At 36.6% G+C, this 23,027-nt stretch overlaps 1 protein-coding gene across 1 annotated transcript in view; it reads right to left on the minus strand.

The window, feature by feature from the left end:
• LOC135155198 (neural cell adhesion molecule 1-like) overlaps positions 1 to 23,027 on the minus strand; it is a 37,567-nt gene that overhangs the window by 8,909 nt on the left and 5,631 nt on the right. Inside the window, exons 5-17 of the mRNA XM_064104075.1 lie at positions 22,655 to 22,937; positions 21,682 to 21,850; positions 21,045 to 21,201; positions 20,028 to 20,233; positions 18,645 to 18,738; positions 17,869 to 18,036; positions 16,969 to 17,091; positions 14,463 to 14,507; positions 11,425 to 11,555; positions 9,258 to 9,468; positions 8,403 to 8,610; positions 4,323 to 4,463; positions 385 to 502 (exon numbers count right to left, since the gene is read on the minus strand). Coding sequence (XP_063960145.1) covers positions 385 to 502; positions 4,323 to 4,463; positions 8,403 to 8,610; positions 9,258 to 9,468; positions 11,425 to 11,555; positions 14,463 to 14,507; positions 16,969 to 17,091; positions 17,869 to 18,036; positions 18,645 to 18,738; positions 20,028 to 20,233; positions 21,045 to 21,201; positions 21,682 to 21,850; positions 22,655 to 22,937 — 2,054 coding nt within the window. The remainder of the gene's footprint in view (positions 1 to 384; positions 503 to 4,322; positions 4,464 to 8,402; positions 8,611 to 9,257; positions 9,469 to 11,424; positions 11,556 to 14,462; positions 14,508 to 16,968; positions 17,092 to 17,868; positions 18,037 to 18,644; positions 18,739 to 20,027; positions 20,234 to 21,044; positions 21,202 to 21,681; positions 21,851 to 22,654; positions 22,938 to 23,027) is intronic.

The raw sequence follows: 23,027 nt of genomic DNA on the forward strand, positions 1-23,027 counted from the left end.
TTTATTGTTTTTAAATGAAATATGTGTTAGCTTATTTTTTATATTTCCACTTTCAGCCCTGAAAAATCTCATGACATGGTATGGAATTCCATGTGTAATATCATGAATGCATTATTATTTTAAAATAAATAAAAACTTGCATATTATTGAAAGAAATTAGTCCTAGAAAAATGAATATGTAACATGGTCTCATACTGAGTTTATAACTAAAACACAATAATGCGACCTACTTAAATCAAATTGAAAACAAATTATATTAATTATCGGGGGAAATAGTGATATTATGGAAAATAATATTTAAAAAAATTATAAAGAATGTTTCCATCATTAAAAAAAGAATTAGAAATATTTATTTGTTCCAAAATTTGGCTCGTCATTATTTACTTCTGAGTTCAACTCCAACTCCACAGCGATATTCTCCACAACGGCTCCATCACCTTGCCCCGACTCCCCTTTTCCTAAAATGGGAGAGTCCTTTCCAACATTGGAATTCATGTCCGGTCTGGGATCCACCATTCCGTGAAGAGGGGGGTTGTGAGGAAGACACACAGTGAGGTGCAGGGTGAAGCATGAAAATGAAAGGGGAATGTTTCATGAAACAACCTGTCATTGTGACTTTCAATGAAAATTTTTAAAAGCTACTGAAATCCTTGCATCTGATTTGCTGAGAGTGAATTAAAGAGTGAAAATCACTGACAAGCTGCTTTATGAAATGCTCCCATGGATAGAAAGAGGAAACCAGACAATATAATGAATATAATTGCATTAAATACCACAAACAACACATTTAGGAGACAAAGTGCTTTATTCATTCCAAAGGAAATATTCAAAGCTTTTGCATTCTTCTAGTTGGGGTTGTTTTGGTAGTTATACTTTGCTTTTTTTCACCAAAAAAATACTCTCAAGTTTCAACATTTCATGCCAGGTATCATTTCACATGTTCATATCACTATCATACTGTTTCAAATTAAGTTTGGATAGAGTATTTGTATTTTTTCTGCTGGTGTTGTAATAACTTGCATTTTTCATATTAACCAATATGCATTGCACATTTTATTTCAAGTGCGGAAAATCACATATTTATATCAATCGGATCTTTCCAAATAAGGTAAAGATACATGAACAAAGTCTTTGACTATATTGTTTTAAGATGCTTCATAAAGTCATTTATGATTTCCGCTAGAATGAAGAAGCACAGAAAGGACACGACAGTACAATGAGACACACAATACGTTACAAAGACAGATATCTGGCAGCGTGTTCACACATGAGCTTATCACTGCAACAGGCTATCAAGCTCAACACTGCAGTTGCCATTGCATGTGCATTATAAATAGATATAGAAAACTATTGCATAAGAATTAGGTTCAATGAAACAACATTGAAGCAGGGAGCCATATGTTAACACACCATTAAAGAAACCATATGAACCACCGGTGCATTGGGGTAAATGAGCCGTTCACATAGAGCAAAGTGATGGTTAAAAATCATAATATATATTATACACGTCAGGCATAGAGATGGTGTAAAAAAGAAGACAAGTTTGAACACAATTTATCCTGCATCAACAATCTGACCCTGTTTTGTTGTAGTATATTGAAGTGCCTCATTTTCTTAAATGCTTCTTTACTATAACTTCAGCGACAAGAAATTACCAAACCTAAATAACAATTTAAAGGAAAGAATATCACTATTGTTGAATTGAAATTATTTCAATTTTTTCAGCTGGCTGTGTGATTTCTTTTAGATGATGAAATTCAAAATTTAGGATGATGTTGTTCCTTACTTTCCTTTGTTTATAAACTGGGCTATATAGAAAAAAAAAGTGAACTTTGTGACTAATATGAGGAGAACATCTTGAAAAAGATAGCCCCTTAAAAACTAAATATTTTTTCTTTCTTTTTTCATTCCCCCCCCCAAAAAAAAAACATCATAACTTAATGAAGACTCGTTACCAAATTTGAAATTAATTTTCAGAAAGTTTGACTTGTAAAATATCTGAGTGCTAAACTATTTTCACTGATAAAGTAGAGTATAAAGCCACTTGGACTACTATTGATACAAAGAAAATGTTACTCTGAAAGAGTCCTGAATTAATTTTCTTTTTAGTATATTCTTACAAATAAATTCAAATTGTTTATCACATCACCATGCAATGTTATAAGCGAAGCGTAAATATTGCATGTGAAATGTTATTTTTATTGCATAGTCAAACTTTGTCTAAATGAGTATTATTTGCAAGCTTCATATCTTAACTTTTTGAGCAGTATCTACTGTAATTGTTCCTATAGGTAATTTCATGCAACAGGAATTAGTCATTGAGCATAGACTACAGGTAAAAAAAAAATCAATTGGATTATGTAATCTTTATAGTGAACTTTGATGTAAAGGATTTGTATGTTGATGATTTGTTAATAAAAACATAAATAATTAAAAAAATATGTCCATATATCATAAGCATTTCAATATAAATCTTTATTTTTAATAAGTTTTGATATAACTTCAATTGAAAAATGGGATTTGGATAGGCAGGTTTACATATAAAAAATAATGAGTTTTAAAGGATTTTATGTTCAGTGTTTTGTTTTGCTACTGAAATATGTTTTAATATCGCTATCTTTCTCCTTATATTCTTTGATTATATTTTTTGAAATTCCCACTAAAATTCTCCAATCAATCCAATACTTGTCAATTATTATGTTGGTCATATAAAAGCTCATCATCTGCATTTAAAACAGAACAAATTTCAAAATCCATTCTGGCTGACTTATCGTTGGTTAAAGATAAATAATGGCAGTGCCTTTACAAAGACCTGAAAATATTCAATAATTTATTCCAAAGTGCAACCTACTACCAAAAGTAATGAGAAAGTTATTTATGTGCTGAATATACAGATATAGCCAGACTAAGTGAAAAAATAATATTGTCACAATGTGCTCTGCACAGAATGCAAAAATAGAAAGCCACGAGGTTAGAAAACAACCATCTATTATTATTTTTTACATCGTCTGATATTTTGTAATGACACTCTTGATCTTCCCCATATCAACCTTTCACGGCAGAACACTTTACACGAGACAAGCCAAGGGTTAGATAATTCCAATGCAGGATAAACTTGTCAAAACTTGCCTTTCCACCAAGTTCAAAGGCTGACCCTTTAAACCGCCGTTTGCAAATAATTTCTACAAATAAGCAAGCAAAGAATAAGGGTGGATGAATGTAGTATACCTTTTAAGCTTTTTGAATATGGTCTAAATTTCCTCATTTCTTTCTTACACAGCACTAAAAGATCAAAACGAACATAAAACATTAATACATGTATACAGAACTGATCATGCTTGAAGAGACCAAAAAAGGCAATTTAAGCAAAATCTTCATTTTCTACATGAACTTTCAAGGAGTATCTTTAAAGATGTTGAACTTTTGTCTTCTTATCCGAGTGGACGATTTCCAATATGACATTCCATCTCCCATTACTGTTTTGATTTCCATGTTTCACAAGAAATGGGTTCTATCATTTTCAATCATCCAATCAAACAAATCTTTGAAAAAAACAAAATTATCTGCCCACTGCATGAATTTCAACAGAAAATTAAAAAATATAATAAAATCAAAAATAAAAAAGGAAAGGGGTTTGTTCCCTTTTTTGTCAAATGCAACTGAAATATATATTTATGTTATTTAACATAACACAACTTCTGTGTCCAGTTCTGAATATTACATATAACAATAAAGAACAAGTAATATCAGCGGTGATGGGGTACTCATTGTGCTGAATTCAATTGTTTGCGAACTTTGTTTTATAAAAAGCACTTTAAAAAAGTGTTGTTATAACATATTTAATCCTATGAGAAAAAGTTTCATGGGATATAATGCTGAAGGAATATGTTTGACAGAGGCAAGCTAAAAACAAAATTGAATCAAGGATTTGAATAAGAAAGGAGGTTGACAGAAGTTGACATTTTAACATTTTCTGTTCATAAGACTTCTTGAACTAAAATAATCATTAGATTTATGAAATTCTTACAGGAAATAGCAAGAACATAAGAAAATAAAGATTAAAAGAAACAAATTTCTGCGAAAAGCAATACAATTTTAGATTTTTGAAGGGCAATCTGTAATTAGCTGTTGATATTACGGAAAGCTTCATGAATTCTTTTTCAGACGACTTTCATTTAGGTGAAAATATGAAATGATAAAAAGGGAACAAAATTCCCTTTTGGAGAAAATGGGAAAAATCCGGGGGGAACTGGAATAAATTAATTTGTTAATTTTTTCCTGAAAGAGACATCAAGTTTGTTTAGTGCTTCTAGACTACTGACCCATCTTTAGTCATAAGAGGTTCGGACTCGGCTTGCGGGGTCGTCTCGGGAGCGGGAGCCTCGACGTCGTCCGGCTTGCCGTTCTCGACCGGTTGGTAGGTGGGGGGTCCGTCTCCGGGCGGGCTCGATGGTTTGGTACCACTGGTGGGGGGGTAAAGAAGGGGACGGATGGAAGAGGGGCATGGAGGGAACGAGTGAGGTGTGTTCTCATTAGATAACAAGAATATGAATGGCATTGGTGACATGGAAACGAAGATGCAACATGAAAAAGCAAGTTTTTTTTTTAGAAAAGATCGTTGCAAATGAAAATCAACTTGTAGAAGCAAAGCTTTAATAGAGAAAACTCGTACGGTATGGCAATAGGAATTTGAGGCAAATTCATTTATAGATTTTGAGGAAACAGACTAGAAAATATGAATAAATCAAGTACATCAGTATTTACATGTTTCAATATGGTTTGTAAGGTATGATTGATTGCACAAATTATATTATTAAAACTATATTTTTCATTAATGGCAACTGCCATGCCACTGCTCAACGGCAAACTTAAATCAATATTTCTATGGATCTTACAATTAAAGGCAAAATTAAATATTTTTGGCAAATTTAATTCAACTAAACACAAGCACATGAGAACAAATGTTGAGGAAAATATTACATATAAGGAAAGAAAGTAAAATTTTGCAGAGGAGAGGGTGAACAAGAATACAACCAATGTCCACATAACACAAAATCTTGACCATTACTACTGATATAACGATATAAGCAGATTTCACGACAATTCAGCCTTTCAAAAAGGCTTCACAAAGATATTGAATTTCTCATTCAAATGCCGGATGTCTCAACTATAAAACCATTCTACTTTCTAACACAATATAATACAACGACTAGTTCAACATTGATAAAACACAAAAATGTATATTTGTAATGGGATTTTTTTTTGCAAGGTGATAAGATGTAGAAATGTTTGACAGGTAGGGGATAATGAAACATACATGTAGGGGCGAGGCTTACTTACCTCTGTACACAAAAATAAATCACTCATTTAAATTAACATGTTTTTATTCATCAATTACCCAATCCTCTTATCATTTTCATATTACGTCAGGCCTGCTATCCACAGAAATTTTCTTTGGTCTGTATGTCCTTATATTGACCCAACAAAAAAAATTATTTCACTTTATCCAGAAAACGGGCTACTGTCTTGTGCATTACTGTATTAACTTCATTATTTACATCTGACTTTTTAATGAAAATATGAAAGGGACGAAAAATAAATTGTGGGTTTCATGAATGACAAAGAAATGGAAACAAGTATCGAAAGCTCTGCAAACTTCAAGTCTTCTTTTCTGGCAAAATTAAATGGACATCTGGAACCTGTCTTACAAAGATTTACGATCATTGATCCAATCATTCGCAACTATGGAAAGCCAGCAGAGTCAACATATAAAATGCATGTTTGCTCAAAAATTTTTCTAGATATGAATGTATGTATATCCATAAATTCACTGATTTCTTGACAGTTCGGTGTGTTCTCCTATGTTTACAGAGGTCATTTTACACATTTCCTGTAGAAAATATTATGACACTGATGGATTTCCATAGTAACTATTGATTGGATCAATCGTAACTCTTTGTATGACGGGGCCCAGGGATATACCGGTATATCTTTCTTCATTGCATCAAATCCACCTACTCCCTAACTGATCTGGGGTCCGTTGCAGAAAGAGTTGCGTTTACACGCAAGTCAAAAAATCAATCGCAAGTCCAAAATGCGCGCTGTTGATTGGTTGAAAATCACGTTGTGCATGAATTTTAGAGTCGCGATTGATTGCAACTCTTTCTGCAACTAATCAATCAACTGTGGACATCGTACGTAGTTTTCCTTAGTTTCACTACTTTTCTTAACAACGGAAATCACACTACATGTACAGTGGTGCTAAAAAGTTAGTGAACCAAACCAGAAAATGAACATTTATAACTAAGTGAACCCCCCCCCCCCCCCCTATCATGGTTGAGATATTTGATTGTGAAGTCTGCAGATGGAATTACATCCAATAAAGTTTGTTTCTCTGGGCTCTCTGAACACTGTTTCACCAACACTCAGCATGGAGGAGTGCATTTTCTGGTGGGGTTCACAACATTTTAGCACTTCTGTATATCACATACCTATGAAATCTGATGTAGCTACATTCTTCAAATATTACTTGACATCCAGAGTGTATAAATACCAATGACTGTGTTGTCTTTGTTATTTTGTCTTCAAGTTAATATTGTGTTGTTCTTTTGGTAATACACATAAATTCAAACAACGGAGGTAACTAATATTTGAATCCGGGTAATTCAGGGACACACTTAAATGCACTAAGTATATTTAAATTGAGTGAGTACTTCTGCTGATAGTTTGTTGTTAACTACATATCAAATTGTCAAACACAAAAAAATATCACATGTAACAATAAATAAAAACAAAGTTGACACACATCGTTTCTATTCCAACACACCCAGGCTCGGAGGTACTCGCCGTTATCTCGTCTGTTGTGATACAGTTCTCACCATCGTCAACGTTGAGGGCGCTCTTTGGTTGAGAACCTGCTTTAGCATTGCTAGCGTAAAGCATGTTAACCAATAGAAGTGTGTGCATTTACAAGAATTGACAGAAATATAAAGTTATCAATTAAAGTTACTTTTTCTTCCTCCTACTCCCCTAAACCCTTCTTTTTTCTTCCACCTCAACTCTGTGCTCACTCTCTCCCTCTTTTTTTACTCCTTCCCTTTATACCTCCTCCTCATTTTCTTTACCTCTCACTTTACTCATCTTCCTCTTTCTCTACTGTACTGAGTTGAGCAATATGTCACATGAAATGTCACATGGTACGGCACATGACTTAAACAAATGAAATTGAAATTACACAAATGATATGATTGTAAACAGGATATAACTACATGTACAATGTAAATTGGCAATATCCTGAAATAATTCAAAGGTAACTAATAACAATTAAGTTCAGCCTCTCTAACCTCATGTTTGTCGTATATTAGGCTACCTACCCTATCCCCATCTCCTTCTACTTCCCTCTCATTAATCATCCCATTCTATTATGATATTGATATGGATTTCCCACCTTTCACCCCCCTTAGTCTGTTTGCTCCCACTCCCAGTCACACCCCACCCCTATAAAGCCCATAGCCCCCCCCCCTCCCTGCCATATTCCTTTTAATCTCACATAGTTTTTTTTATAGTTTTCTGCCACCCTCTCCATTTCCTAACTTCTCTTCTTCCGTTATATTGCCTTTTCCCCACCTTTCCTCTGTACTCTCTATTCCTGTTTCTCCTATACACCTATAATCATACCATCCTAGTCTATCAGCATATTCTCCCTGCCAATAAACTCCTCCTTTCAATCCCAGGTGAGACTTAACCATTGGATTTGTCTCGACAGTAGACTGCCGTACTTTGGCAAAAGGAAGCAAGTTACAAAAGTATCATTTGTTGTAAATGAGCAATGTGTGTTCATCATTTACATAGGCGTCAATGGAATTTAACAGCATCTTTTCTTCAATATCTTTCCATAGAACGATCATTTCTTCCACAAATTTTGCCTGAACGTGCAGCATACAAAGGGTGTTTCAGAAACAACAATAACTCAAATTTGACTGATGTGTCACTTGCCTCCTTTTGCCTATTAAGTTGGGCAGTAGAACTGAGTAATAGACTTAGAAATACAACCAACCAACCAACCTTCTGGCCCGTATTCTGAAGTCGGGTTTAACTTAAACTCAGGTTTAAAGTTGTGGTTCAAGTATGGGAAGCCAAAAGTATCAAAATTTTTATCAAGTTGTATGTTTCTTATGTTTACTGTGCTCTTTCCTGATTCATCGATGGTGAAGACAATCATCTATTTATACTTCCTACACAGTTATGAATGATTTGAGAGCTGAATGAGCTGAAAGTATGATATCTCTACTGTTAGTGATTATGTAACAATTGGCTCTCCATACTTAAACCACAACTTTAAACCAGGGTTTAATTTAAACCCGACTTCTGAATACGGGCCTAAGTGTTTTGTTAAGACTTACCCATACTCCTCCTCCCCCATCTCGATCTCGTCTTTGGACGACGGGGCCGCCTTGCCGCAGCAGTTCACGCAGATGAACATAAGCACACCGCAGTCGTTCATACAGAAACAACAAACGTCAATGAGAATTAGGAGGATGATGAAGCATGCCACCACGATGGCCACGATCTCCGTCGTCCCGAGCGCACCGATTTGCTGCTCGGGTCGGTCTGGAAAGAGTAGAGCATTGTAATGAAATAAAAAGTCTAAATAAAACAGAACTAGTAACTGATCCACTTTCAGTGCAAGGGTCTGCCTGACATAGCAATAAGCACTGTAAGGATCCTGGATTTGAAGTATTGCTAAAGATATTTATCAGGTTGGTCTGCGGAAAAGAACGATCATTGTGATGAATCAAATGCAAATATTCAATAGACTTCTTTACACTTGATGCAATTCAAAAGCTATACCTGACATAGCGACAAACACTTTTTGCATAATGGACTTGAAGAATCGCTAAAGACATGAATTAACTGATTCTGGTTAATACAATATCTTGCCAGAGTGTCCTAAGAAAAAAAAGTGGACTGATTCATGAAATATATTATCTGTGTAGTCTATATCTCAAGCAAAAATAAAGCAAGCACTAATAGTCCCAAGTAGAAACTTCCTATATTATAAATTGCATATACAGTATATAAAAAGCAACTTTCATTGAAAAACCTATACTTGACTCTCAGTCAGAAATCTATAGATTATACACTGCACGAGGGCAAAAATAATTGGCTGTGAAAGACCCTACACTACTTCCAGTCAGAAAATACTTCATACATTACAAGGTTCAGAGTAAATGGCTGTGAAAGCCCCCTAGACTTACATGGCTTTTCCGTTTGGAAATCAAATCCACCGCGTGTCTTGAAGTTTACTTGGGCAGGTTCACTATCTCCCTGGCTGTTGCGAGCTCTCAGTTCCACTAGGTAGTACTTGTTTGGGTTCAGCGGTTGAAGCGTGGCCTGGGTCTCTGTGTACACGACTTCAAACTCATTAGCCGGTCTCGATCCTAGCTGATCATCATCAGGACCATCAACCTGAGAAGGAAATATTTCATGTGTTAGCAGGATTGCAAAAAAACAAACGTATTTTCGAGATGAAATATACAGATAATTATTCTGCTAGGATCGAAAGCTTAGGCCCCTTTTTTGACTTTCTAATTTACTCCATTGGCTCTCTTTTATTAGATAAGCATGCAGTTTTCAGCAGCTTCTTTTGCCAAAGATAATTATCGGCAGTTATACAGCGTCGTATATCTCGAAATAATCAACTGTGAGGCAAATCTTCAATAAAAACCTTTAAGCTTGAGATGCCACTTCCAGAGCTCCATAACACAAAGCATAACGATTGATCGTACGCTTGATTTTTACGATTGATTGTACATTGTAGTCAATGCAATCAATCGTGAAAATTTGTTCTACGATCATTGCTAAGCTTTGTGTTACGGGCTCCAGAGCTCGGTGCATTCAAGGAACTAATATTTCAACTTTTTTAGCAGGATTGTAAAAGAAAAGGGTTACAGTGGAGCGTGCAGAGGTCGACCTTCCGTTAGTCACAGAAATCACAGAGGGAAATGAATTTACAGACCAAAATATACAAAACATGTGTAAAAATTCAAACATACATTTGTGGTCCCAAGACAAAATTCACAGTAATTGGGCTAAATTGATAGTAGACCAAGTGGGATTAGCCAATATGGTGTTAGCCGATCGGACAACTAGGCCTTCTGCTTGTTGGTTAATTCTCCTTATCGCGTATAGCCGATACTGCAGCAATACAACCTATCCAGTGGCGGACCGTGACCCTAAGGAGACAAATGATTGGAGGGGCACTGTATTCTTTGTGAACAATGCTGTGCCCCTCCAATGCTTTGTCTCCTCCGGGTCACGGTCCGCCACTGAACCTATCAATACCAATATCCAGGCTTATTTTGTTGGGACAAAGCGCATCAGCTGATCAACGCTACCATTTGCAGCTTACCAGCTCAGCTGATTTCATTGTTTCTCTAGCTCTACCGAATTCTTAAAATTGTTTTATCATGGATCACTTCAACATTTGACAGTTCAACAACTTTTTTACAGTCAATGTGTTACAAACCCTAGAAAAATATGATAATGCTGTTCTCACTGAAAGTACCCTTTAAAGCGATGACACAGCATGCTCCCACAACATTTGCTCCGGTCTTCATATCCCAGAGGGCATATAGGGCTATTAGAGTTAGGATCATAATAGAGTTTTTGGTTCAGAATAATGTACAGATATTAAGGATAAGGGCCGATTTAGTTTTGGAGGTTAGGTTTTATGTTTGGCAGATTTTCCATCCAAGAAATTGTCGCCGGAGCAAATGTCATGGAGCCCTCAGAGTATTTAAGAACGACTGGTGAACCTTTCTTACCCGCTTAACCATCGCCAATGAATATACCATTTACCACAAGGAAGGATCACCAGTCATTCTTAAAGTCGCTCTTAACTTACAAACAGCTTTATGAAACACCCACCAGAGGTAAATTGCCGATTCGTCTTCTGCCAACTTGTCCACCCATCACATTGTCTATCTTCATTTAGTCTAATGCCATTCCGTCCAACATTTCTTCTAACAGCCATTTGGTCCAATAATCACTTTGTCTAATCACCTGTTTCCTCTATGACCATTTCATATCGTAACCAGTTGGTCTAATACCCATTTTCTTTTCAATCATTTCGCCCAATGAGCACTTTGTCCAATTAGACCACATGGTATGTGGACTAAATGGCTATTGGACCAACTGGTTATTAGACGAAACGGCAATTGGACCATGTGGACAGTGGACGAACTGATAGTAGTCCAAATGACAGTAGACGAGTTGGTCATTGGACGAATTGGCATCGGACCAATTGAAAATAAACCCATCCAGGTACTTGGAAGCACGGACGTATGCTGGAAGGAGATGTTTGCTCTTGATATTGTCGAGTATCGCCTATATGGAATAACAAAAATTGAACGGAAATCCTACCTGGGCGTACTCTATGTGGTAGTAGGTGATGGCAGAACCACCGTTGTCCTGTGGAGGCTCCCAGGTCAGGATGTATTTCTCCGCATATTCCGAACCGTCATCCGACGTGATCCTGGGCTTGCCTGGGGCAGCTGGGGGCGACAAACACGTGGAACGGAGCGAGGGATGGGAAGAGAGGCAGATGGAGTGATGGTGAGAATGAAGAAGCAGGAGAATAAAGAGGCAGAAGGATGGAGCGGGAGAAGGATGGAGTGCAGTGGTTAGAAGGGAGGTGGGATTGGAGATATATATTCAAATGCAGGATCGGTGTGATTAAGGATTGTTAGTAGAGGATGGAAAGGGAGACAAGGGAAGGATCGATTAATTACAAAATTGGATGAGAAGGGAATGGACAAGGAAAGAAAGGAAAGAAAAGTAGATGGCAAGGAACAAGTTTAATAGAGAATTATTCAAAAAAGGGAGCGGTAAGTGGGGGTAAATTAAAAAATTCACAAGAGAAGGGACAAGGAAAGAAAGAGCAGATGGGAAGGAACAAGTTTAACAATAGGGAATTATTCGATAAAGGGAGCGGGAAGTGGGGGTAGATTAGAAAATTGTATGAGAAGAGAAGGGGCAAGGAAAGAAAGAAGCGTAGATGGGAGGAAAATATGATAAAGTTATTTCATTATTAGAGAATGGAATTGGCATAAGGAGAGTGGGAAGCAAGGATTAATTGGAAAATTGAGTGAGAAGAAAAGGGATAACGATGAGTGAAGGGAAGGAGAAAAGAATGACAAAGAAGGGGAAAAATGAAGTGAAGGTAATTAAGAAGTGTTGTAGAAATTGAGATAGATAGAGCAGACGGAATGGAAGATGTAAGGAGAATACGAGGAGGAAAGAATATTTTTTAACGAAGTGAAGACGGAAGACAAAGAGAAGGAATGAATAGAGGGGAAAAAGAATGAAAGAAAAGTTGAGATTGGATAGGAGAAATCAAGAAATAGTGTAGGGTAAAGAGAGGGAAATGAATGAATTGATTGGCAGAGGAAGGATTGGGTGGAAATAAAAGATAAGATGGGAGGAAGAAAAGGATAGAAAGATGTAGCACAAAAGCCACACGTATCAAGAATAGATAAGTGTCCAGATTGTAAGAGAAATTATAAATTGAAAGAAAAGTGATGGAGAAAGATGGTGAAAGACAAGAAATAAACATCAAGGGGTAAGATTTTGAAAAAGAAATGGCGGATTGGAAGAAAATAAAGATGGATTGATGGAGAAAAAATTTGAAATGGAGAAATGATATAAATACGTGAAATAGGTGGGGAACGTGCAATGAAAAAAGAAAGAGGGAGAAATACAATAAAATGACAATTAATAGCAGGTTAGCATTGCTTGGCGTGAATAAAAGTTATGAAGCAATACATCAATAATCATCATCCCATGCAAAAGACTGTTAATGATTAATAGATTCATTCAAGATTACTTGAGATAATGATTACTATTTGAAAATGAGTAAAAACCACTTCAAATAAATATAACTGGTCAATCATTAACATAAAATCAGCAAAACAGAAAAGAAAGAGGATGTTAAAACAATTTGGAAAAATATTAAAATATGAATTAACAAAAAAGAAAAGAAAAGGTTTGCCTTCCTCACAAAACCTGTATTATGTGACATCATAATCAGTGATTTTTATATTGTTTGGTTTTAAAATATTATTCAACGACCAGAAGAAAACCATTCACATGTGAAAAATGAATTGTATCCCTTGCTATAACATCATCAAAGTAAACAGAAGAGTTTGTGAGATCAAAAAGAAAATCTTTCGTATCAAATAAGTCTATTATACACCATGGAACTCAGAGGTGTTAGATAACATGATCTAAGTTGATTCAGAGAGCAAACGTTTTCTTAAAACTCAAAATCAAAAGCTTACACAAAACTTTGGTTCTCATCAAAGTGGGCAATTTTTTTTTCATCACCATGTGATACTATCTTTTAATTATCATAAAAATCATAAATTTTGCCACAAATTCAACTTAATTTTTTTTCTTAAAACGGTGATCAAGCTTCATTTGGCATTTGGACGAATTACCAGTTGAAGAAATTATTTAAGGCATATATGCTTAATTTATTATATTAGCAGCAAGAACAAAAACAGCACTGAAATGAAGTGAAGTGAGTGGTTAGTTGCAAATAAAATCCAGGTTAAGAGAACTCAAAGAATTAAATTGAAGAGGACTAAGTTCCAGATTATTTGAACTGGACACCAAATCATTACCACAGAGATAGAATAAGTTACAGAATTATGGACGTATTTCCTGTTACTTTGCAGTGTGTTAATCAAAACGGACCGTAAAGGAAAATAAATTTAGAAGAATTATGATAGTGGAGTATACTACAGTAAACCAAGTGCAACATATTATGTGTTGATACTGGGATATTTTGGCCCACATTCTGAAGTCAGGTTTAACTTAGACCATGGTCTATCTCTGTGCTAAAATTATGGGAAGCCATAAGTGTCGAAATTTTTATTACGTTGTATGTTTCTTATGTTTACTGTACTCCTTCCTGATTCATCGATGGTGAAGACAATCATCTATTTATACTTCCTAGACAATCATGAATGATTTAAGAGCCAAATGAGCTGAAATATGATATCTCCACCATTAGTGATTTATGTAACAATTGGCTATCCATACTTAAACCACAACTTTAAACCAGAGTTTAAGTTACACCCGACTTCAGAATACGGGCCATTGTGTTATATTATGGTTACCCACTGAAATTATAAGCATTTTTACATACTATTCATCAACCATCATAATCTCAAAGTAAAACAGTTCAATATGAAAAGAACAAAGGACTACAAGAAATTAAGGAGAAAATTGTGTTTTCACCGTTTACGCCCCAAAAGTAAATCCCCTCATGATCAATCATTTTCTCTACAATTTTAAGCACCATTTGTATCCAAAATAGAATTAGACACTTTGTCATCCAAGCAACACAATGAATTACAATATAAACATAGTAATTAGTGAACATAAAACCTGCTTACATATACTTGGTCCAATACTTGGTCCAACTGTAACCGTGGTTACAACTGTTGTTAGAATAACACATTTAATATTTTCCATACGCAGAATAACAAGTTGATACATTGCATGATAAGACAGCAGAATCGTTTACATGCATCCAAACGAAAAAGCAATACATGGTATAATTAAATATGAATGAACGATTAACATGGAAATTATAATAAATGTGTGATACATACAGCGGCCGCAATAAGAGAGAGAGAGAAATGTTGATAGTAAAGATGGGGGAAGAAAATCAGAGAAAATACAAATCGATTGTTACGATCTCATCTCAAATGATACAGAAATATTCAAATTCACAAATAAGCAACAGATAATTTATGGAGGCTTTTTTTTTTCTGTTAATTTGTGCCATTTTTCCAGACTGCCTTTGTCCACTGTTTCCCACGAATGTCCAAAAGAAAATTTTCGAAGGACACTGAGAAGTTGTAACATTTTATTCTGGGACGAAAATGGGAGGATATACACAATATCGTATGTATCCTTTAGAAGTATCTGTTCCAATTTTATGCCAGAAAAACAATTTTTTGAGTTAATCTTTAAAAATCCATATAATTATATTTTTTGGAGACTTGCTTAAGAATTTGGTGGCATTAAGAAGCAAGGATGGACAGGTACATTGCTAGACAATGACAATGAGAATAAGAGTGATGCTATATCAGAACTACATGTATTCTAAACCCTACCAAGTATCACCTTTCCACTCAAAGAAATGCAGACTGTGTCAGAAATAACCAAATTATAATGTTCCCTCTAATTAATAAAGCATGGATATTAAGAAAGGTCGCTCATGAATATGACTAAAGAATTAAATTCTAAACACTGCTTCATAGCAACCCCTTCACATAATAATAGACAGGTAAATGAATAAAACTAAGGGGTGAGGGTTGAGTTTTTAACTTCATAAAGGTTTTTGAACTTGAAAGAAAAAATGAAGCTCATAACTACTTTTACTTAAGCACTAATAGATAAAAATAAGTTATATATATAGCAACTCCTTCACTAAGGGGGTGTTGCAAGAAAATATTTGCGATCAATTGCAAATATTCTGTTGCAAGTTTACAACTGATAGATCAGCGTTAGCTGTAGCAAATCAGATTAAACTTCTTGTTTCAAGGAGTAGATTAGCAATCAATCACTAATTTGCAATTAACTGCAAGACATATGATTGATTTAGGGACCAAAAATAGACTTGCGATTGATCGCAAGTTTCTTGCAACACCCCAATAGACATTAACATCTAGAAGAATACAACTTGAATTTTCTTCAAGAAGGCTTATGTAATTAAAAGAGAAAATGAGGATTAAAGGGAATAACTAGTTTTGCTGAAGCACTTAAAGATAAATTTAAGTGCTATATACATAGCAACTTCTTAACATAAACATCTAGATAGATAAAACTTTATTTTTTTATAATGAAAGCTTGTGAAATTAAAGGAGAAAATAAAGCGAACAACCACTTTTACTGAAGCACTGTAAGATAACTTCAATTGCCTTATATAAACTCCTTCACAAAAACATAAGCATCTAGATAAATAATCCTTTTAGTTTTAATTATTCTTTATGGTTGACGGTGAAATTGAAAGAGAAAGTCAAGCTTAAAACTTCTTTTAATGAAACACTGAAAAATAAATTTAAATGCCACATAAAGCAACTCCGTCACATAAACATCTAGGTAAAAAATAACTGGAGAAAGTCAAGGGTTGATTTTTTTCATGAAAGATAGTGTAATTGGAAAAGAAAATGAAGCTTTTTAACTATTCAATGATGCACTGAAATACAGAAATTCTGAACACTATATAGCAACTCCTTCACATACACATCAAGGTGGATAACAAGGAGGGGAAGTAAACAGTTGATTCATTTTCATGAAACATTTTGTAAATGGAATGGAAAATAAGAGTTTTTAACTACTTTCAATGAAGCACTGATAATGCCACTTGTTCAATGCTAGTATGGTCTCATAGAGTAGTTGCTTGCAAATTCGTGAGCAATTGAACAAGCAGCATCATGAACAGGGTTCCCAGATTTTCAAGAAAACAAAATTTCCTGATTTTTCCCTGATGAAATTTGAAAATTCCCTGATGATTAATTATTCACACCCATTCCCAGTTATGCATGTTTTCCAAGTTGTTGCAGTGAATTACATGTATTTTTAGTATAAAAAACAATCATGTAAAACTAATTAATACCACCATAACCAGTCATTCAATGGATATTGTTCTGATATGCAACAAAATATAGCAGAGTCTGACTGACTACTGTGCTTTCGACTTTTGGGCCGATCGAAATTCCCTGATTTTTTCCCTCATTAGAGGCATTTTTTTCCTCCTGATTTGAGGTATTTTTAAAATCAAATTCCCTGATTTTTCCTGACTGGAAAAAAAGTAAAATAATTTTCCCTGATGGGCTGGGAACCCCGCTGATACAATATGGCCGCATAGTTGCAGGTTTTGAGCATACTTACTATTGAGTTCCGTGGTAGCGTATTTGCCTGTGGAGTAGATTCCGACGCCTCTGTAATTCTCTGCTGCTACCCACACCTGATATCTCGTATTACCGGCTAAACCGTCAAGCATGACATTCGTAACTGTGACAAAAGTGACAAAAGAAACAAAATGGACAATATTCATTATGATGGAGGAGACATAAATCTACTCCCTGTAATAATCATAAAAATAATAATAAAAATACCCAATATTTATAACACACTTTTCCCAAATGGCCTAAAGTGCACACAATTTCAATTTACCTCATACATACAAAAACAATTAGACAATAGGACGTTAAATGGAGGCCCCGTGTAGAGGAGAGTCACCACCTTTGCACGTTAAGAACCCACTGCACTATTCGAAGAATAAGAGTAGGGGGAAACCCTGGTGTAGTGGTCCGCCTGCATCCCCCAATCAGTTATATCGGGAGGAGAGACCTGCGGGTCACAGTTCTGTGTGCGCGCCCTTCTAGGCGACCCAGATTGGCTGGCTCCGCCAAAAAAAATGTGCCTTTGAATGTCTTCGACAGATATACAGCGCTATACAAATGCTGTGCATCATCATCATCATTTAGTTGGATATGTCAATTTAACCCGTTTACTACTGAATTTTTCAAATTCCCATAGAATTTGTACAGGGATGACCAGGCTCCCGTAGCCAAAGTGTTAATGAAGTGGATCTTCAGAGGATAGTACAGTATCTATTTCTCCTCATACGACAATGACCATTTAAATGTGCATTTGAATTCAAACCTGAGCATATTGGACCTCATTACATACATGTAAATCCACCAATTTCAAAATAATATCATTTTTGTTTTAAAGCGCAATTCATTTGTTTCCCCTTCTAATCCTTTTCTGAGATGGTATACATACTATTATCGTATTTCCTTGTCTCGTTGAGGCTATCAAAACCGGAATTGTACATGACTACGTAATACTCAATGTCGAAACCGCCATCGTTTTCTGGTTCATCGTAGAGCACCCTGATGGTTGATGAAGTGACGTCAGTGAGACGGACGTTCTCTGGCTCAGAGGGAAAGCCTGCAAAGACAAAAATTAAATTGCTTAAAATGAAAGTAACAAATACATTTTTGTAAATATGTCTGCACAGCTCTGGATAAATCATGTATTGCTACCTCTTGCTAAAAACACTGCATGGGATCGATCGACATAATTGAAAAAAAAACCTAAAAATGTCCCTTGCTTCTACAAGATTTTTCCTAAATTTCATATCCCATTGACATTGTTTTTAACAATTAAACCAAGATTTCTTGCAACCTGTCTGACCAAGTTGTCACAAGTGAAGTAAGACCGTTGTGGTCTAGTGGTTATGAAACTCGTCTTTCAATCTGAGAGATGTGGGTTGGATTCCCAGCCATGGCGTGTTTTCCTTCAGCAAGAAATTCACCCACATTGTGCTGCACTCAACCCAGGTGAGGTGAATGTGTACCCTCTAGCAAATATTCCTTGAATGCTTGAGCACCCGATCAAGGTAGCCGCGCTAAAGCTGTGGTAATAATAACAATATAATTTCAAGACTGGGAGAAGTTTTCAGAACTGACGTGGCTACCCTGGGTAAAATATGTCATTAATACAATCATTATAGTTATTATTGTTATTATTAATGATTTGAGATGGGTGATACAAACCTCCTTCTACCAATTCAATGCGTTCCTTTGTGTCACCGTGCTTGTTGACACCTTCACAGTAATATGGAACAAAGTCTGCATCAGTTGGTGTGATCTAGGAGAAAACAGAAATTCAGCGGCACAGTTAGCCCATAGAATATCATTTATAATGCCTGCCTTAGGGTTCAATATCATACATATAATGCATGTTATGGAGTTGAATATATCATAATACACAGGGACCATGGGACGGTCTTGAAGTGGGGAGGGGGGGGGGGGGTCGGACAGACCATTCAAAAAATCATAATCAGATGGTAATTAGTTTTTTGTACACGGCTTTGGGAAAAAAATGGGGGGGGGGAGGCTGAACCACCCCCAGCCGGTTACGCCGCCCCCTTATACAAGTACTCATAGGAATACACCTACAGAAATCAAAGCATGCTATAAGTTGGTAATTTGCTAGCGCACAGCTGGTAGCTCACTTAACCCTAATTCTCCCGGGGGAGGGGCCATAATGGCCCCCCCCCTCAACAATTTTCGCGATATATCTGTTGCGCAAAATTTTCTGACCTCGCCGCTCACTGACTTTTTACTTTCAAGTCTCGCGCAAATTTTGAGACCAAATTACGCGGTTACATTATGTAAGTGCATGTCAGACCCAAAATTGCTCATAAACTTGATTTCATGTACAAATCCAATGCAGATTGTGTATTAGCCAAAATTCATAAATGTATCATTATTTCTACTTTAACTGATTAAACTTAATTAATTTTGCCTTGTTTATGATCAGAATTAAGTCTGGAACGATTTCCATCGAAAAAACAATAAAAAAACAAAGAAATACATAAGAAATTTAAAAAACAATAAAATACATAAGAAATCGGTCTTGGTACCAGAATTTTTTTCATTCCCAATTGTTAGGAATGCTATAAAGAATATTTTCACCAAAAAATAGCATTCTAGGAGCTTTATTTAGTGAATCAGAGCAAAAAGTATGATTTCATGAATAAATTAGCATAATTAATTCATATAAAATAAAAATATATGAATTCAGTGAAATTTACCAATGCAATTGCGTAGATTACGTCATTCTCTACCATCATGCAAATTTTCGTTGTGATCGGGCAATCCGCGGCTGAGATCTTAAGGGGGGCCATAATGCCCCCCCCCCCCCCCCCGGGAATGACAAGAATCAAAATACCCCGGGGGATTTAGGGTTAATAAGCGATTGCAAGCTAGCAGCAATACATGCTAGGTAAAAAATTGTGATTTCTCTGCATGCCTATTACAAGCTTATTACGCTTGCCGCTTGCTACCGACCAGCCAATAGCTGTACCTTGAAATTTCTGTAAAAATTTTTGGTAAGACTTCACAGAAAGGTCAACTGTATTGCATTGAACTCACCGACATGACGGACGTGCCCCTGGGCTGGTTTGGTAAGAACTGAATGTGTTCAGTGGCATTGACACGGATGAATCTCTCATCTTGCACAATGTACCAACGGATGGTGGGATACGGGAAGCCGTTGACCACACAGGACATGTTGACAAGGTTACCTGGCCAGGACAAGACACGAGAGGGTGTCTCGCTACGGTCGATGAATGGAATAGCTTGTGGAAAAAAGAGGGAAATGATTACAGGGTTAATTTTCTCAATCAATGTCTTGCCATCACTACATATGCCGTCGTTATTGTTGTCATCAGTGACCATACTATAGTGGTTTCCAGGGTAAGACCATTTCATCTTCACTGTCATTTCTTTTCCAACTTTATCTTGATCACTAGAATATGGTACAGATTTTCTATATTTTCTCTGCCATAGATTCCCCACAACAGTGGAATGACTAACCCTGGATTTAACACAATACCCTATCCTATCCCAAAACCTAAACCGAACATAAAATGTTATTGCAACCATTACCCTACATCTTAAGACGACTCAAGGCCCGAAGCGATTAAAGAAGGAGTAAATGTTGCGCCAATTGTATACAGACTGTGCAATTGATTTATTTATTCTTTCATCAGTGGGGGCATCATGGTCTACTGGTTGTGACTCATCTTTTAATAAGAGACGTGGGTTCAATTCCTAGCCATGACATGTCTTCCTTCAGCAATAAATTTACCCACATTGTGCTGCACTCCACCCAGGTGAGGTGATTGGGTAACCGGTAGGAATTCCTTGAGTGCTTGAGCACCTAGGTAGCCAAGCTAAAGCCTGGGTAATAATAATAGCAGGGCCTGCTGGGAGAACAGTTTTTGGAACTGAAGTGGCAACCCTGGGTAAATATATTATTATTATTATTACTATCATTCACTTGTTTCATATTTCTTAAAAGGGTAGCCTCGTCAGTTCTTAAACACTGTTTAACTTCAGGGTCCTGTAATCTTTTGACAGATAATTATGTTTGAACTTTGAACTTACATTCAACAGAGAGGTAATGGGTTACATGAGCATCACCGGCATCACTCTCCACAAAACAAGTCCACCCTCCTGAGTGATCGTAGTTGGATGGTGAGAGAGAAAGGGTCAGCGTCCTTCCTTCGTCCTTGCTTGTAACCGACACTCTGCTATCAAGATTCTGGTCGAGACAAACAAAAGGAGAGGAAAGAGATGGGGCCACGTTGTGGGAACAGCCGATGTGTTATTTAGAATGTTTAGTGAATGAAGTGATCATCAACATCATCATCGTTGCTATTGCGAACATCAATTCATGTTATTGTCATACACATCGACATCATAAAATGATTCCCTTCATCTTCTTCTTCTTCTTCTTCATCATCATCATCATCATCATCACCAAAACCATCATCATCGGATGAACCACAAACATAATCATCAACATCACTGCCACCATCATCATCAAAACCACCATCATAATCATCATGATGATGATCATCATCATCACCATCATCATAATCACTACCACTACCACCACCACCATCACCATCATCAACATCACCACTACCACCACTACCAACACCATTCTAATTTCCATCGCAATGTCTGACACCAACACCATCACCACCGTCACAAGTTATCATCATCATTGTGAGCTTACCCAGGTTCCTTCATTGACGATATCGTCTTCGGTGATGCCATACCGCCTCCACGAAAGGGTGCCGGTAGCATCGGGCCTCGTGATGATACAATCCATACTGAAAAGCTCTCCTTCGATCACAGTCTCATTGTCCTGGGCGTTGAGTGCTGGTGGGATCAGGACCTCTAACCTGTATGCAGGCAATGGGGGGGGGGTTGAGAGACACAGATGGGGGAGACAGAGAGAAACAGACAGAAAGATGCAGACATAGAAAGAGAGGCAGACAGACAAGGAAGATAGAGAGGTAAACAACGGATAGACAAAGAGAAACAAAATGAAAGGGAAAAAAGAGCATGAGAAATCATAGAGTCAAATAAAAGTCTTATGATCCATGCCCCCTGCACATGACCTTTGACGCTTTTACGACATTCAGCTCCCCTTTAACCATCTACATATCTTTCAATGTTCGGTCCTAACGTAGTCAAAATTGGGTAAATGAGGAGGGGGGGGGGGGGCAGGCAAGATTATGGTCTAGAATAGAACAATACTGAAAAAATATGTGCTTGGTTTTTTTTAAATCCTGATCTCAGATAACCTTTGACCTTCAAGTGACATTCACATACTTCGTAACGGAATAGTTTCATGATCAAACTTGCATCCTCATCTGATTGCAATTTGAGCATTTGGTAAACAAGCATTTTTTTCTTCTTTTAAACATGATGGAGGGACAAAATTAACGTTATCAAGTCTTCCTCCACCTGGAAATTGATATCAGTGTCATATTGTCAGTCGGAAATTAAACCTTTATCTCAAAATTTGACAGCTGCGAAAAAGCTGTGTTACAGATTAATTGCAAAAGTGGCAACCATATATTGTTTTAAAGTGGTTTTCTTATTCCTGTGTAAAGAAGTGTCACTCTGCTATCCTCAATATCATTAGATCTTTGAGAAGCAGAGTTCTCACAGGCCATAGACAATATGCAGTGCATGCTAACCTCACAGGATCCGTTATTTCAGTGGTAGTTGTGGAATTGATGGCATCATTAGAGGCAGTACACACATAGGTCTGATCATCCGCTGACTCCAGGTTAAGAATGGTGAAGAACTCGCCATCATCAACAAGCTCATACTTTCCCTCGACAGGAGTGATGGCCTGTCCCGACTGGTCTGTCCAGGTGTACATGGGGTCAGGGTTCCCAGAAGCTGCACATTGGATGGTCACGGAGGAACCCTCTACGCCCTGGACGTCCTCGGGTTGGACGGTCCATTCAGGCGGAACTGCGACAGAGAAGATAAGAACTGGTTAGGGAGGGATCAGTAGAAGCATAATATTAATAGCCTTCTACTACCTTAAGTACCATGATAACC

Source organism: Lytechinus pictus, chromosome 8, assembly GCF_037042905.1.
Source record: "Lytechinus pictus isolate F3 Inbred chromosome 8, Lp3.0, whole genome shotgun sequence".
In the NCBI taxonomy this organism is placed as follows: Eukaryota; Metazoa; Echinodermata; class Echinoidea; order Temnopleuroida; family Toxopneustidae; genus Lytechinus; species Lytechinus pictus.